This window comes from Plasmodium sp. gorilla clade G2 (genome assembly GCF_900097015.1).
Source record: "Plasmodium sp. gorilla clade G2 genome assembly, chromosome: 5".
Lineage (NCBI taxonomy): Eukaryota > Apicomplexa > Aconoidasida > Haemosporida > Plasmodiidae > Plasmodium > Plasmodium adleri (nom. inval.).
Genome location: NC_041697.1, coordinates 830,886 through 849,027, shown reverse-complemented (window position 1 = coordinate 849,027; position 18,142 = coordinate 830,886). Strand labels below are relative to the sequence as shown.

Sequence of the window (18,142 nt, the reverse complement as noted above, 5' to 3'; positions counted from 1 at the left end):
TCTTTCAATATTTCTTCTTTTGTTATTTGTATTTTTTTACACATTTTGTCCTATAACAATAAAAAGTACTTTAAAAAAAAATAAAAATGTATGACCATGTTTTTTTTTTTTTTTTTTTTTTTTTTTTTCTTAACGTTTTGGCTATTTAAAATAAAATTCTGTCCAACATTAAAAATATATTAGCTAACAAAAAAAAAAAAAAAAAAAAATATGGCATAACTTTTTTTACATAATTTCTATTAATATAAACATGTCTATTTATATTGGTACACAGTATATTAATTGAACTTTTTTTTTTTTTTTTTGAACTATTTAAATGAAAAGAAAAAAAAATATATATTCTTCCATACAGATAATTACATATATGTATAAAATGTTTAAAATATTTTATGTCATATAATTTTGTGACCTTTTTAAAAAAAAAAAAAAAAAAAAGGGGAATATATAAAATAAATACATATGTATTTAACCCAATTTATATATTAATATATATAATGTAACATTATTACAATTTTGCTTTAATCATATATGTAATATTATTTTATATATATATATATATATAATGCCCATTATGATCATTTCTTAGACATTTATACTGTTTTAAATTACACAAGATGAAACATAAATATTTTATAAGAAATTTTTTTAATTCTTCCTTCTACAATATTTTACATCCTTTTTTTATACATTTCAGAAAAAAATGTCTTTGAATTGAAGCATATTATACAAATATTAATTAATTATAAATTTTTGAATATTACAATATTTTATAGTTAAAAATAGAATAAAAAATTTTGTAACAAGTTATTATAATTAAAATTAAATTATTCATATTATCAATATATATATTATATATAATATAACTGATACAAATTATATACATACAAAAATTCAATATGTAAATTATTATACTTGATATTGTTTTTAAAAATATATACTCTCATTTAATGTATAGGAAAATGTTTTAGGAAATATCATTTAAAATTAGATAAAATATGCGTTCAATATATGAATACATATAGTATATTATATAAGTATAACAAATATTTTTAAACAACTATCACTTAACTTTTATATTCATTATAATTTTCTTTTATAAAATAACAATAAATAACATAGAAATATAATATAAAGTGTATATATAAAAATAATTAACCTATAAGGTTTAACATATTTTCAACATGGTCAAAAAAATTATAAAATTTGGTTCTTAAACATCAAAGTTATAAGAATATATAAATGGTAACAGAGAATAATATATTCAGAAGAAAATACTATAGTAATATAAATATATAAAGAAAATAAGCCGAACACCATAAATCATAAGTATAATAAAATACCATATATTTAATATGTTCTATAATAATTAATAAATATATATATATTTATATATTATTTATATTTATAAAAAAAAATATATTTATGCTTTTGCCTTATACTTCCTTTATTTTAAAATATTATATAATAAAAAATAACTATATATTTAATAATATATATAATGTTTTTTCTTAATTGTATTTTAATTAATAGTGGATATTAAAATATTTCATAGATTATAAATTTATTCCAAATTAAAGTTGAAAAAAAAAAAAATAAATAAATAAAATAAAATAAAAATAAATAATGAAATATAACAAAAATGTTACATATATTTTGTCATTTATATTATTTTATTAAGAATATATAAAAAATTCCTAGTTCCATTTTTTTTTTTTTTTTTTTTTTTCTTATGTCATTAGTTAATTCAATTTTAATAAAAGAAAAAAATTATTAACGTAAATAAACATATTTTATTTCTTTTAATGTGATATATAAAAAATGCCACGTATAAGAACTATGAATTCAAGAAAGCCACCTGAAGGTTGGCATAAGGTTGAGTCCTTTTTAGAAGAAATGAATAAACAAATGAGAAGTTTGGAAAATGAAGATACTTCTAAAAAAAGGAAAAATGAAATATTGTGGCCAATTTTTCAAATAAACCATAAAACGTCTCGTTATATATATGAATTATATTATAAAAGGAAAGAAATATCAAGTAAATAATAAAAATACAAACATACATACATATATATATATATATATTTATAAGGACATTGGTGCATATATATATAATAATAGCTAAATTATACAATCAAATATTTATAAAATATATTTGTTTATATTAATATATTTTTTCATTCTTTAGGAGAGTTATATGATTATTTAGTTCAAGAAAAGTACGTAGATGGAGCTTTAATTTCTAAATGGAGAAAGCAGGGATATGAAAATTTGTGTTGCTTAAAATGTATACAAGTATCAGACAGTAATTTTAGTAATACTTGTATATGTAGGGTGCCAAAAAGTGATTTAGGAAATAAGGTAATTTAGGAAAAATATATATAAAATAAACACACACACATATATATATAATATTATGAAAATTCCATTCGTTTAATAAAAAATGTATTTATTAAAAGAACATTATATTTGTTACTTATTTATTTTACATTATATAGGTATTACAATGTGTAAATTGTGGATGTAGGGGTTGTGCAAGTGGAGATAATTAATTTCCTATATATATACTTCCATATGTTTTACAGTATATTCTGTATAATATATATATTTTTAATGATTTATATTTATTTTTTAATTTTTATTTGTTATAATTTATATTGCCAGTTGGTATATATAAAAAATCATTTTATTTAATTTTATTTTATATTATTATTTTTTTTTTTTTTTGTGATAATAACAGAGAATTTATAAATAAATTTTTAAAAAAAAAAAAAAGTATAGCTAAACAAAAAAAAAAATATATATATATATTTTAAAAGATATATATTTATGTGTTATCTTATATATCACACATTGAATGATTTTCCACAACCACACTTTTTAGTTGCGTTTGGATTAATAAACCTATAAAATAATAAAATAAATTTAATGTATAAAATTAGTAGAATTATTACATTATAAATATAATCACACATATATAATATTTTCATGTTTCAATAAATATAAACATATTATATACACTTCTTTATGTATAATTGTATATTAATATTAGAATCAAAAAAAAAAAAAAAAAAAAAAATTAAATAAATTTGTATGTATATTTATTATGTATTTATAAGGTTTTTTTACTTAAATCCACCACTGATTAAATCATTACTATAATCTAGCGTATTATTATAAATATATATAACGCTAGTTGAATCTATAGATAAGATAAATTTTAGTTCATCAAATTGTTGTATATAATCATCTTCTTCAATTTCGTTCTATATCAAATATATATATATATATATATATATATATATATATATATAATAAAATAAACAAATTTGTTAAAAAAAAGATACAAAAAAATTAATTTATACATATTTACACTTATACCTTTTTTATGGGATTTAATTTATATTTGAGACCTTTACAACCACCATTTTCTACGTATAGTTTTAAAATCAAATAATCATCGTTACATTCCTTTTGTAATTCCTAAAAAAAAATATGTTATATATATATATATATATATAATGTTAATAATTTATGTACTTACAAATATATTTTGAATTTTTTCCCTTTCATAATTTTTACCTTAATTTTATTTGTTGCATTATCTGTTATTTTAATTATATGTTCATTGCCTACAGAAAAAAAGGACAAACATACACACAAAAATAAAATAAAATAATATAAATAATTTGTTTAACATATATTTTATCTATATTTAGAGAATTAAAAGTTATTCGTACTTTTAATTGTATCATCCACCAATTTTATTCTGTTAACAAATTTACGTAAGATCTTTTTATTTGGTATACTTTTATTGTTATATAAAAATGTTTTTGGAGTATATATATATGAACTAAACCTATTAGATTTTAAGGCATTAGCAATATTAAGTATTAAGAGAAAACACAGAAAAGTGTGTATTGTCATTTTTGTATATTTGAGATATTATTTCCATGGAAATGAGAAAATAGCATTTTAGCAAATAAGAAATTTAAAGAAATTATGAAAAATGAAGAAAGGATACTTTTATAATTTTTCTTTTTTATTAAATAAATATAATACATATATATATATATATATATATATATATATATATAATATATATTTTATTATATTTTTTTTTTTCATATGTATAATAAGGAGAAAGAAAAATACTCAAGTTAAAATTTATACTTATTTACTTCAAATATGCGTATAAGCATATTATATATAATAAATATAATATTATTATCCTTTTTCCTTTTTAATATTAAAAGGAGAAAAAAGGATATTTATAACAACTTAAAAAAAAAATAAATATTATAACACTAAAAAAGTGTGGAAAATTGAAAAAAAAAATAAAAAAAAGAGAAAAAAAAAAAGAGAAAAAAAAAAGAGAAAAAAAAAATAGATATTGGAAAATAAAAAATTAAGTAAAATAAATATATATATATATATATATATGTAAATATATACATATAATCAAAATAAATATAAATAGAATATCTATAATATAATATTTATACAAATACTGATAAATAATAACATCTATATATGGAAAAATGTGTAAAAAAAAAAAAACTAAAATAATTTGAATAATATGGGGAAATATTTTAAAAGATATTTAAAAGAACAAAATAGCCAAAAAAAATAGAAATAAAAAAAAAAATGAAATATACACATAAATGTATATATATTAGAACAAATTTTTTTTTTTTTTTTTAATTCTTTTATAAAAACGAAAAAAAAGAGAAAATGATAACCTAATAATACACACATATGAATATATATAATTTATATATATATATATTTATTTATTTATTAATAATTAATTTAGTTTGCATTATATATATTTATTTATTGTAAGAAACTTTTTTCCTGATCAAAATATATATTTCTTAGATCATACTATTTAATTTTTTTTTTTTTTTTTTTTTTTTGATTTTGTAAGATGGAGGAATTATATGTTCCCATTTAATGTATGCTGAATTAAAAAATATATGTATTTTCAATTCTTGGTTCAGTGTGTCTATATTTCTTCTTTTTAGCACTAAATGTGTCTGTATTTGTATTGTATATATCGTAAGGTAGGGTATATGCATTATATATATTATTATCTATAGAATATTCACAATGCTGATCACCAATATGTGTATCTGAGAGAATACTTCTGGTTCTTCTGAATCTTTCATATAATGGACGAAACTTTTTTCTTCCAACAGTTGTTCCAAGTAACGATACAGGGAATAAACCCATATTTAATATAACTTGTTTTGATAATTTTTTATTTTGTAATACTTGTGTATGTATATCTAAATTTTCCAGTGGTAAATCTGGTACTTCTTTATCTACATATTTACGTAAGAATGTTATTTCTTGAACAGCTAAAATCGATATAAATAAAACGGTGAGTAGAAATCCTACTAAAAACAATAGAATAGAATTAAAATTGAAATTTTCAATTTCGTTAAATTTGACTAGACCACCTAATGTTCCAAAAAAGGTCCAAAAAACATAATATGTTGGAACGACTAGGGTTGCTTCACCTCTGGTTAATCCTAAGTTTAAGAAATGTATTTGTAAATAGATAGAAATGATAAGAAATACAAAACATAAGTGTGGTAAAGGTGTTCTATATATATGTTTGTTATTTAAACCTATATGTAAAAAGGCAACAATTTCTTTTATTTCTAAAACACATTGTGATCCAATTAATCCAGCTAAAAATCCATATGCTAAACCAATAGTTTTAGGATATATATTAGCAGCCTCAGTTAATGTTTTACTATTTATTAATGAGTTAATATTTTCATCTTCAGTTTCTTGTTTTTTCTCATCCATTACATTTAATTCAACATATCTTTTTGCAGCATATATTTCTTCATTTTCTGATATGATTTTATTTTCTTCATGATTTAAATATATTAATGTAAAAAAAGATAGAAATATCGAAACAAAAATATAAAAAATATACCAAGGATTTTTCCAACTCTCTATTATATGAATAGGATTAAAATGAACTTTTTCTGTTTCACACAAAAAGGAAGCACATGCACATATACTAATACCAAAAAATATTCCAAATGTAGATATTAATTCTATTTTTCCTAACTTCTCATTTAAATATATATTAGCAACAATAGCATTGGCTATTAAACCGAATGAATTCATTGGGGCTAATGTACTTGCAGGGGCAAAACCTAGGGCAATTATATGTAAAAAGGATCCAAAACAATAAACAATAAATCCTATATACCATTTCATATCACAAGAATAATTAGTAAACATGTACTTTTTCTTTTTCGAATCACTCAAACCTAATTTCATAAATGTATTTGCTATAGCCATAAATATGGATCCTATTACTGTTAAAAAAATCCCAAAGAGTAAACTCACAGTGCTGTTCATTTTTATAATACTATGAAGATTAAAATTCTCCATTTTGTTATAGTTTATATATTATCAAAAAAAAAAAAAAAAAAGAAAGAAGAAAAAAAAGCCTTTTAAATTATGATAGGTTTGAATAATTATATATATGTGTATAATTATAACAACCTAAAATAACAAATGCCTATATAAATAAATTAATATATCTATGTATATGTATATAATATATATATTATATAATATAAGGGTGAATGTTACACAAACATACAATCAAATTAGAGCATATAAACATATATAAATAAATATATATATATATATATATATATATATATATACACGTTTAAGTTAACAATTAATGAAAAGAACACATATATAACAAAGATAAAATAATATATATATTTTTTTAATTTTCATAAATAAAAATATCTTTTTCTCAATTTGTTATTAAATCCTTATATATAAAGCTGCTTCATTTTTTATTTATATATATTTTTTTTCTATTTATATATTATTTCTATATTGTATGAAATATATAATTTATCAGTATCTACATGTATAAATATATCTATATAAAATAAATATTTTTATTTCCTTCAAAAAAAATTATTTTTTATATTGTCTTGTTTGCAATATGTATTAAATAATTATAAGTATACACTAATATTTTTTCTAACTATATATTTTCAGAAAGTAAAATATGGATTTTATGTGTTAATTAACAATTGTCTATTAAAAAATTATAGTTTATGTTTATTATGTCAATTTAGAAAAATGTGCATAAATATATTATCATAAATGTATATATATATATATAATATATTTTTATCATAGATTCAAAATGTGTAATATATAAATTTTTTTTTTTATATATACACATCATAATATTCCTTTTTCTTATTTCTATTTTTATTATTTAATAATATATTAGAAAAATACAATAAAATTATATGTTATTAAAAAAAATAAATAAAAACATATTCAATTAAATATAAAAAATATATATAATATTTAAATATACAAATGTATATAATACCATGAACTAATATGGAATTTTATTTAATTAAAATATTATAATTATCATATTTTAAACAATTCTACTATTTTCTTTTTTTTTTATAAATTTATATTTTACATTTTTTCATTAATATATTAAGAAATGAATATATAAAAAATTGTCTAAAAATTAAAAAAAAAAAAAAAAATAATAAAAAAACAAACACATAATGGAATAAATTGGAAGAACAATAAATATATAAAAATTGTGTATATTTAATTATATATATAACATTTCTTCTTTATTATATATATAATAAATGTGTATGTTTTCTCCATATATTATATATATGTATATATAAATATAATTTAATTTTGAATTTCAATGAAAAAGAATTTTTTTATTCATTTTATTTATTTTTATTATTTATTTTTATTTATTTATTTCTTTTTTATATTTGTGTATTTTCTATTTTCCAATTTAATTTACATATTACATATAATTTTAATTTTTTTGTGTAAAATTAAAAAAAACATAAATATATAAATACCAATGAATATGCAAAGGGCAACCAAAATTAGTTAAATGATATATAATATTTTTACATAATTAAATTGTAATACTATATATATGTATCTTAATGTAAAATTTAATACGCATAATTTATAATAAATAAAAAAAAACATATATTTTTTTACCAGTTTTTCTTTATTTCGAACATTTTATATATTACACTTCAAAAAAAAAAAAAAATTATATAATCTAATATATATATATATATATATATATATATTTATCTATTTAGATAATTTTAATATATATATATATAATGTTAAAGTTTATGTTTCAAAAAAAAAATAAAAATATATCCAAATAATATACAAAATAAGATATTATATATATAATATTTGTGTCCAAAAAAAAAAAAAAAAATTTAAACATATTGTATATAAACGTGCAACCAATTATTTACAATAGACTGCATTTTATATTCATATATGATAAATATACATATTGTATTCCACGTTTTAAAAATAATCAAAGATATAATATATGTATACATTAATAGTATGTTATTTTAATATTTATTTATAATTATTAAAAAACTACACGAAAAAAAAAAAAATAAATAAATAAATAAAAACAAAAATATTATAAATATTAGTTAAGTAAAATAAAATTTAAAGAAGTTCCAACATGGCCATTCTTGATGCATCTCCTTTTCTACTTTTTGGCAAAAGCTTAATTTTAGTGTATCCTCCATGTCTTTCTTTATATCTAACAGGGGCCTTTGAATAAACAAAATTAAAAATATAAAATAATATAAATATAATCAAAGAAAGTTAAACGCATATATACATATATATATATATATATATATATATTTATTTATTTATTTATACCTGTTTAACTACATTAAGGGCCAATTCTCTATCATAAACATAATTAGCTATCAATCTATAAGCGTATTGTTTATTGTCATCATGTTTTTTAGCATATGTTATTATTCTATCAACTTTTCTTCTAGTCTCCTTTGCTTTTGCTTCAGTTGTTACTATTTTACCATACCTCAATAACTATAAAATGGTGAAATATATATATATATATATATATATATATATTTATTTATTTATTTATATTTATTTAATTTTTTATTTAATATTCTTTTTTATATTTATTTTTTTTTTTTTTCTATTTTTTTGGTATGAATAAAAATATTACACTGGTTGTTAATGCCCTTAGAAGAGCTCTCCTTTGAGCTCTATCCCTTCCTAATTTCCTGAAATTTTTATTTGTATGTGCCAATAATGAAGTATTTCTTTTATTTGATATATATTTTAAGGGCTCTCTATTTATTATACATATATTTGACACATTCTGTTTCAATTTAAAATTCAACACGCTCTTGCAAAACAAAAAAAATAATATCCATATCTTCATTTGTTCATTTTATTCGAAATTTTCAGCATAAAAATGATAAAATAATTAAAAATGATATGTTATATTAATTTTAATATAATATTTAAACATATTAATTCATATAAAAAGGATTAAAATATATAAATAATATAAAATTATGTAATATCTTATATCCCATATAATCTTTTAATTTCATTATTTAAAAATATATATATATTTTTTTTATGTCAAACTTTTTTTTTTTTTTTTTTTCCAACTATTTATTTTGTGTGTAAACTATATATATATATATTTGTATATAATATATTTATTAAAATCAGTAAGGTAATTATTAGGTACGAAAAAAGGTAAATATTATACATATATTTCAAATTCATTTCATATCTAATAAATAAAAATATTTTTATATTCCTTTTATGTAAAATAAATACCTTGTGACTTATTTATAATAATACTCATTAAAATGAACTATTCAATTAATAATAAACATATATGATTTTTTTTTTTTTTTTATTTATAAGGATATATATATATGATATATATATATATATATATTATATAATAATAATAATAGAATTTTTTTTTATATAAATTTTTTTTAATATACAGAAATTAAATTATATTTCAAAGGTTTACCCATATATATGATATATATATATATATATATAACTATGAATAAACCCTTTCAATTAATTTTAAAGCATCCTTTTAACAAAAAAAACAAATATATATATATATATATATATATATATATATATATATTTCAAAAGTTTATAAGTTTAATTATATTATAAAAAGAAAGAAAAAAAAATATTTAAGGTTCATTCATAAAATATTCTTATTTTTTCTCATGTAATAAATATATGTATATACTTATGTAGTCTTTGATACACCTCTTATTATAACATTTTAAAATCTGTCCTTTTAAAATAGCAGTTCCCACTTAAACCTTTTTTTTTCCTACTTTTTTTAATGTTTTGCTCTTTTTAAATGTCGCGTTGGATTTATGAATCTTTTCTGTCTCAAACTCAGCTCTCTCTTGAACTCTAGAGAATCTCTCAAAGTCTCCTATTAAAGTATTAGCGAAACCTTCGGTAATAGATGCGGAAAAGTTTAATAATCCAAAAACGGGTGAAAAGATACATCGAAGAATACAACCAATAATTATGCAAGTAGTTTTAAAAGTACTATTTCCCTTATTAATAGATATGATAGGTTGTGTTACCAAAGAAACCCAAGGTCTATAGAATGTATCTAAAATTAATCCATCTAATCCTAAAATGATCGAATCTAAAATACTTGGAGGTCTAGGTCTTGAACCACCCATTAATTTGTGACATACATTTAACATATGACTCAATGATTGAAATAACCCACCAACAGTATTAACAACTAATATAATAATTCCACACTTAAAACCTGACATAAAACCATCAAAAAAGTTGGAACTTGTTTTAACGCCTCTAACAGATTCTTTATATAATGCACATAAACCTTTTATAAAACCTTTTATAATAGCAAATGGATTAGATAACCAAGCACTTGGTAAAGATTGTCTTAATAATTGTCTAAAATAAGATATTCGTAATGACTGAAATAATCCATCCCATGTACAAACAATATAATTTCTTTTTTGTGATATTAAACGTATACGCATAGAAGGCGTATCCAATGGCAATGCATCAACTATATGTAAGACTCTTCTAGAAATTCGATGTTCTGATGTTCTTATAGATGCAATTATTTCTATTGGATAAATTTTAAATTCTCTTATATAAACAGGTTTACTTTTATTATCTATCCATCTTGGATTTGGATGTAAAAATAAATGAGAGGAAAATGCATTCATAAAAATTTGTTTGTTTTTAAAATATTGAATTTTTATTGGTAATAATAATTCATCATTTATATTATTTATATTATAAAATGTATTATTAATTAAATTATGTATTTTCTTATACTTATAATAACCCAATAATAATTTACATATTTTCTTTTCTAAAATATATTGTTTATTTTTATGACTAGATTTACTAGAATTAGAACTTTTAGTACTATCATCTGAATATATATTAGGGAATATATTATTAATATTAATAATTTTATTATTATTTAACATTCGAGCTTTGGCCGAGTTAAAATAATAAGAATATGCATTAGGTTTGATGTTTACATTATTAATATCGTTATATATATTATCAACTTTTTTTTTATAACCTATCATTTTATAACTTGTATTATCAATTATATTTACATTATTTATTAATCTATTATTTTCAATTCCTATATTTGTTTGTTCGGAAACGTCGTATCCCATTTTATGTTTTATATATTCATCCATATATAGCATTTGTAAAAAGTTCCTATCTGAATAAATTTTCAATGTTGTATTTATTGCACTTTTGGCTGTTTTAGATGTGCTTACGAGTGGAGGTAAAGATTTATCGTTTTTTTCATATAATAATAATAATTGTTTTTCTTTTTCTATTATTTCAATTAATTGTTCAATTACTAATAGTTCAATATTGGCATTTAAGGGAGATATTTTTATGGTTATGCTTTGATATATTGGTGCTTGTTTTAATGAATCAACACAATATTGTTTTATATGTATATATAAAAAGATATTTTCTTTCTCATCTTCTTCAATATTAGTACTCTTCAAAATAACAGGAATATCACCTTTTACAAAATGATCTATATGGATTTGTTCAATTAAAAATATTGAATTAATATAACTGTTTAAGAAAACAAATTGTACATATTCGTTTAATTCTTTTTTCTTTAAGATATTTATAGGTGTAAACATTTCTGTAATATCATTATTTACAATTTCTTTAGGATATATATGTCCATTATATTTTAATTTAGTTAAATGGATAGCTATAATAACATCTTGTCTATGTATCCATGTAAAGGTAATTCTAGGTATATTAAATTTATATATTATTGGTACATTTGGAAAATTAAAATAAATAAAATTTTTCATATTATTATTTAATATATATTTCTTATTATTATTTTTTTGTGATAATAATATTTTTTTCCTACTATTCAATGCTATCAATTTATGAATTTTACTAAAATTTTTGGTTCTAACAATTTTTCTAGCCAAATTATATTTTTCCGTAATCACAATAGCTCTACTACCATTATCTCTTATAATTAAAAAGGAATATAACTTTTTATTTATTAAATTATGACCAAGGAATAAATTATCGTTTTCTTCCTCATCGTTTATATAACGTTCCATATTATCAGAATTAATTGAATCACTTTTAGAACTTAATTTATCAGAAGAAGAATCATTCATTTGATATGACATTTGAGACATATTTCCTTTAAATATTTCATTTTTCGTATTTCCTTTATTTTTACGTGATGATAAATTATCTCCATATATTCTATATGGTAATATAACAACGTTGTCAATAAAAGAGTTTATTGTATTTATGCACCAGGAACTTTTTTGTACTCCTACAATTTTTAAGGCAATTTTTGATGATTCTATTTCATTATTATGTCTTAATGTATAATAAATAGAGCTATAAGGATAAATCATTTTTACTGAGTAATCACCATCCTTATTATATCTATTTAAATAAGTATTATAATTACTACTATTAATATATCTTTTTGTGTATTTATTAATATCAGTAGCATATGCAATTATAAATTTAGTAGCATTGATTATTTCAAATTGTGGTCTTACTGGAAGACTAAGAATATAAAAGTATCCATTATAAGTATATGGTAATTGTTGTTTATCACCAAAAATACCACTACATATATTTATTTCTACTAATAAATTTTTAGTGTTATTAATTTGTGATTTGTTAACATTAAATAATTCTATTTGAAAATTTGATGGTACATTTTTAGGTATTAATGAAAATGGTAACGAGCTATATTTGTCTTCACTATCTTTTATTCTTATATTATTACGATGATAATGAAATGATACTATTTCTCCTTTTCTTATATACGTTTCATTAGATTTGTTTTTTCCTCCTTTTTCATCCCCTTTATTTTTTATATTATCTTTATATTCTTCATTTAATTCATATTTCGATGAGTCTTTCTTTATATTATCACTTACATTTTTATCTACACATGGAATATTTCCATTAATATTAATATTATTATTATTATGGTTATTTAATTTGTTTGTCTTACTAATACTGTAATCATTATTAATAAGATAAATGTCATTTTCATTTTCATTATTATTTTTATAATTATTATTACCAACATTATATATATCTTTATGTTTATTATTATTTATAATATTATTTTCAATATTGCTAGTGTTCATTTTACATGATTCTTCGTCTCCATTTTGATTTATACTCTTTTCATAATTACTAATATTTTCGTTTCTTATTAAACTATTACTATTATTAAATTGTTTTTCACAAAATGCTTCATTTTCTTCTATTAATGGTTGTATTGAGACATTGTTAGATTTATATTCATTCAATTTTTTCCCTTCTAGTTGAAATAAATTTTTATATGTATCATTTATTTCTATTTTATTAATATTCTGACTTATAAAAAAAGTTTCTGTTTTTTTTCTAACAGAGTCAGTAACTATTTTGATGTCGAATGGTAACCTATTTATAAATATATAACTATTTACAAATGTAACAATTTTAGATTTATTAAATGGTTCTTCTGCATATCTAACACAAATACCAAGTGATAAGTAATCTCCTTCATTCGAATCTTTTTTATTTATTTTTATTTTTCTTGTTTCTTTATTCCTTTTTTCGGAACTATATTTATATAGCATTTCTTTTTTTTCTTCATTTGGTACGTTTTCTATTTTATGTTCATTATAATTTTCTTCTTTGTCATTAACAGGATCGTCTTCATTCTCTATTTTTTCGTCTACATCATTTGTAATATAATTATTTTTCTCAATGTTTCTTATATTTTCGCTTGTGTTTAACTCGTTCTCATCAAATTTGTTTACTTTTTTATCAATCATATAACCATCATTAGCACTAATAAATTCGATTCCATTTTTTTCGCTTTGTTTAGAATTACTACTGTCTGTTAATTTTTCAAATGAATTAAAATTGTCAGAATTATTCATATTATTTTCATCATAATTATTCTCTTCTTCTTCATTATATTTTTTCTTTTTCTCATTCGTATTAATGAAAAAAGGATTTATTGAAAATTTCATCTTTAAACCATATTTTATATTTTTATTACTCTTCCTTTTTGTAGAATTTTTAATTGTAATTTTCTTTTTTCTTTTTTCATTAACATTCAAACTTAAAATACTATTATTTTTAAATAATTTACTTTTTTTCGATTTATGTGATGCTTCCATTTCTCCACGTTCATCTGATATGTCTTGATCATTCTCTACATCATTTATTACATCTTCTTCATTATAAATATTCATAATATCATAATTGAATTTTTTAGAAAATTGATTAGAATTTCTTTTGGATATTCCTTTCTTTTTGTTAGATGATATCTTTTTTTTATCGCGTTTTTTATTAGTGTATGAATTTCTATTAAATATATAATTTTTCATTTTTCCTTTTTCTCTTGTCCTACCATTTTGGGTTTTTTCTTTCTTCTTTTGAGTAACTAAATTTTCATCATGTTCATAATGTGGGGAACTATTAATGGATCGATTTAATTTGAGAGGCTGATCATTGTGAATATGAGCATCATTATGGTAGTCATCGTTATTATAATCATAATTATATTCATCATTATAGTCATCATTATAAACATCATTCTCATCATTATTTTCATCATAATGTTCTTCAGATTCTTGATCATCTATTTCTTCCCCTTCAGTATCATCAAAACGATCCAGATCATCCTCTTGTTCTTTTAATTTGCTGGATTGTATAGTTTTATTGAATAATCTAAATTTCTTCATTATTTTTATATTATCAAAAGCTCTCAATCCTTTTCTTCCACTCCTTCTAATATTATTATTATTATAATCATCATCTACGTTGTTATTTTTTTTATTTGCGTTTTTATATTTTTTTACTTTATTTTTGTTTTTATTCATTCGTCTTCTTTTAAATAACAACCTGTCATTTCTTAAGAGATATTTAAAAACGCTTTTATGTGCTTTATGGCTTTTAACTTTATCTATTTTGTTATGACTATTTTCACTTGTATTAAGTAATACTTCTGTATATTTCGACGAATTAGCATGACATGAATTATTCCTATTTGTTGTAGTATCAATAGATTCACTTAAATTAACTGAAAGAATAGAATCATTCATTTTTTTTTCCAATTTTCCATTTTGATAATTATTCAGTTTATCTATTATTTCATGATTTTCATTTTGTGTGTTTTGTTTAACTACACAAGTTTGTAAATAATTTATATTTTCATTTGTTCTATGTTTGTCTTCAATATTAATTTCTGCATTATGCATTGTTTCTATCTCTTTCTTTTTATCATTAAATCCATTTAAGTTTGTCATCTGCATTTTTTCATCTTTCAAGGATATCAAATTAATATTTGCACTATAATTATTAGAATTATTATTGTCTCTAACATTTTTCTTTTTTCGTTCTTCATATTTTTCCCAAAACCTTACCTTTTGTTTTCTATTTATTTTTCTATAAACTAAATTTATTAAAGGACGTATCATATTCGTTTTTGTACAATCAATTTTACTACTAACATTACTACATAATATTTTATTATTCATATTATCATGCTTATATGATTTTATCTTCACATTCTTTGCTTCTTCTTCTGTCATATATAAACGACTATTTGGAGGTAATAATTTATTGTTAACATATAGGCATACATTTGTTGTATTTTCAAAAAAGAAAGGAAAATAAAAATCGATTTTTCTACGAGATACATCAGCGGACATAGTAATACTTTTGAAAATATATAAATTATCATACACTTTTCTATTCATTTGATTTATCTTATTTTCAAAATAAATAAATTTTAATTCTTCGTATGAAAATATATTTCCTATTAACCCATATTTATGATTTAAAATTTTTGTAGTTGTGATAGTATCAGTTGTTGGCATATATATAGGGAAAAACCCTTCACTAACATATAAGAAATTATTTGTATCCATCATTTTTTTTTTTTTATTCGAACTAAAGTAATAATCACTATCATAATAATCATTATTATTATCATCATTGTTACTATAATTATTTGAATTATTTCTATTTACTCTAAAAAAATTGGATTTATTATTGAATGAATAATTATTATTATATTTATTTTTTTTTTTATTGCTAAAATTATTTTTATCCAACATCTCATCTTTTTGTATTTGTTTTATGATCTCATCGTATAGGTATACACTGTCATTTTTATTATGTGACTCAAGTGAATTTTTGTATGCCCAATAATTAATATTTCTATTGCGATCATTATAATAATATTCATTATCAATATCATTATTACTATATATGTCTTTTGTATCACCATTGTTTTTATCATTTTTAATATCATCTAAAATATGTTTATCATATTGTTTCTGATATGATATATTTTCATTATTATCCATACTATTCATATAATTATTTTTCCTATTTCTGTTTTGTTTTTGCTCCTTATTCATACTATTAGTAAATTTGCTCGTAAATAAGGGATGTTCATTGATATCTGGAAGCTTAACATTTTTATAATCAAAGTAATTTGTTAATTCATTCATATAATCACAAATAAAATTCATTTTTTCAATTTGCAGACCATGATAGAAAATTTTCATATAAAATGCTTGAGAACAAATAGGTAGGGACCAATAATGATGAGGAGGGACTAAAGCAAACATTTCTTGTTTTTTCAATATTTTGGTTATATCATCATTCATTTCATAATTACTATAATGATTAAAATAATAATGATAATAATTTTTATTATTAATATTATCATTATTATTAAAATTATTATTATTGTTATTATAAAAAATTTTATCTTCAACTTTATTGTCATATTTTTTTTTACTCAAATTAAATATATTTTTATCCTTTTTTAATCGAACTATAACAGTTATAGGATTTGGTAGGTTATTTTTAATTGTTACCATTGGTTCAATAACAATTGAATAATTATAAGATGTCTCTTTTATATGTTGAGTAGGTACATCTTTTACTTTTACATAACAATAAAACATGATTAAACTTTTAAATATTAACTCAAAAGGTGAAATATCCAATTTTTTTTGATAAAGATTATTATTATTTAAAGCATATTTATTTAAAAGTTTATATAAAATATTGAATGGAACTGCTTCTATATCTAACGTTTCATCATTATTATTATTTCTTATATTCTTCTTATGACGTTTTTTATCTTTTTTCCTTAGAATTTTTATATATGGTAATGAACAATCATATAACCAAAATATAGGTATAGCTCTTTTACTAAAAGGTAAAATATTTATATAATCTTTATCTTTTATTTTCTTCTCTTTTGTCTTTTTCATTTTTTTTATTTTATCCATATAAGATATAAAATTTCGGTTATAACTTTTTATTTTCATATTATCATTTCTTAATTTAGAACTTTCATGTGAACCTTTCTTTGTATCCTTTTCCCACATGGAATAATTGCTATTGGATTTATTTTTTTTTCGTTTATACCATTTGAAATTTACTCTGGAAAAATAATTTGTCTTTCCTTCTTTGTATATTCGAAAATATAGTCCCGTGTTATTTTCAATTTGTATGCACGTTCCTATGCATAGGCACCATTTGTTCCTAACAATTTCGGGTTCGACAAGAAGATTATATTTAACCTGTAAAAATAAAATAAAATAAAATGATATAATATAAGAAAGTATCATAAAATGGAAATTAATATATATATATATATATATATATATATATATAT

At 19.2% G+C, this 18,142-nt stretch overlaps 5 protein-coding genes across 5 annotated transcripts in view; 1 reads left to right on the top strand and 4 right to left on the bottom strand.

Annotated features, from left to right (window-relative positions):
• Positions 1 to 1,818: 1,818 nt before the first annotated feature.
• Positions 1,819 to 2,549, top strand: PADL01_0521800 (G10 protein, putative; the record flags this gene model as incomplete). Its single annotated transcript, XM_028685588.1, has 3 exons — positions 1,819 to 2,035; positions 2,186 to 2,358; positions 2,496 to 2,549. 3 exons carry the CDS (start codon positions 1,819 to 1,821, stop codon positions 2,547 to 2,549), a joined length of 444 nt encoding a protein of 147 aa, XP_028537072.1.
• Positions 2,550 to 2,843: 294 nt separating this feature from the next.
• On the bottom strand, positions 2,844 to 3,924 carry PADL01_0521700 (iron-sulfur assembly protein, putative; the record flags this gene model as incomplete). Its single annotated transcript, XM_028685587.1, has 5 exons — positions 2,844 to 2,901; positions 3,127 to 3,263; positions 3,379 to 3,480; positions 3,580 to 3,629; positions 3,738 to 3,924. 5 exons carry the CDS (start codon positions 3,922 to 3,924, stop codon positions 2,844 to 2,846), a joined length of 534 nt encoding a protein of 177 aa, XP_028537071.1.
• Positions 3,925 to 4,965: 1,041 nt separating this feature from the next.
• Positions 4,966 to 6,417, bottom strand: PADL01_0521600 (inner membrane complex protein; the record flags this gene model as incomplete). The annotated part of the gene is made up of 1 exon (XM_028685586.1): positions 4,966 to 6,417. The coding sequence occupies one exon, from the start codon at positions 6,415 to 6,417 to the stop codon at positions 4,966 to 4,968; it is 1,452 nt and encodes a 483-aa protein (XP_028537070.1).
• A 2,121-nt stretch (positions 6,418 to 8,538) lies between these two features.
• On the bottom strand, positions 8,539 to 9,298 carry PADL01_0521500 (50S ribosomal protein L17, apicoplast, putative; the record flags this gene model as incomplete). The annotated part of the gene is made up of 3 exons (XM_028685585.1): positions 8,539 to 8,646; positions 8,761 to 8,934; positions 9,080 to 9,298. The coding sequence occupies 3 exons, from the start codon at positions 9,296 to 9,298 to the stop codon at positions 8,539 to 8,541; spliced, it is 501 nt and encodes a 166-aa protein (XP_028537069.1).
• A 922-nt stretch (positions 9,299 to 10,220) lies between these two features.
• PADL01_0521400 (conserved Plasmodium protein, unknown function) overlaps positions 10,221 to 18,142 on the bottom strand; it is a gene marked incomplete at both ends in the record, with an annotated part of 28,207 nt that continues 20,285 nt past the window's right edge. Inside the window, one exon of the mRNA XM_028685584.1 lies at positions 10,221 to 18,047. Within this exon, the coding sequence (XP_028537068.1) occupies positions 10,221 to 18,047 (7,827 nt within the window). The remainder of the gene's footprint in view (positions 18,048 to 18,142) is intronic.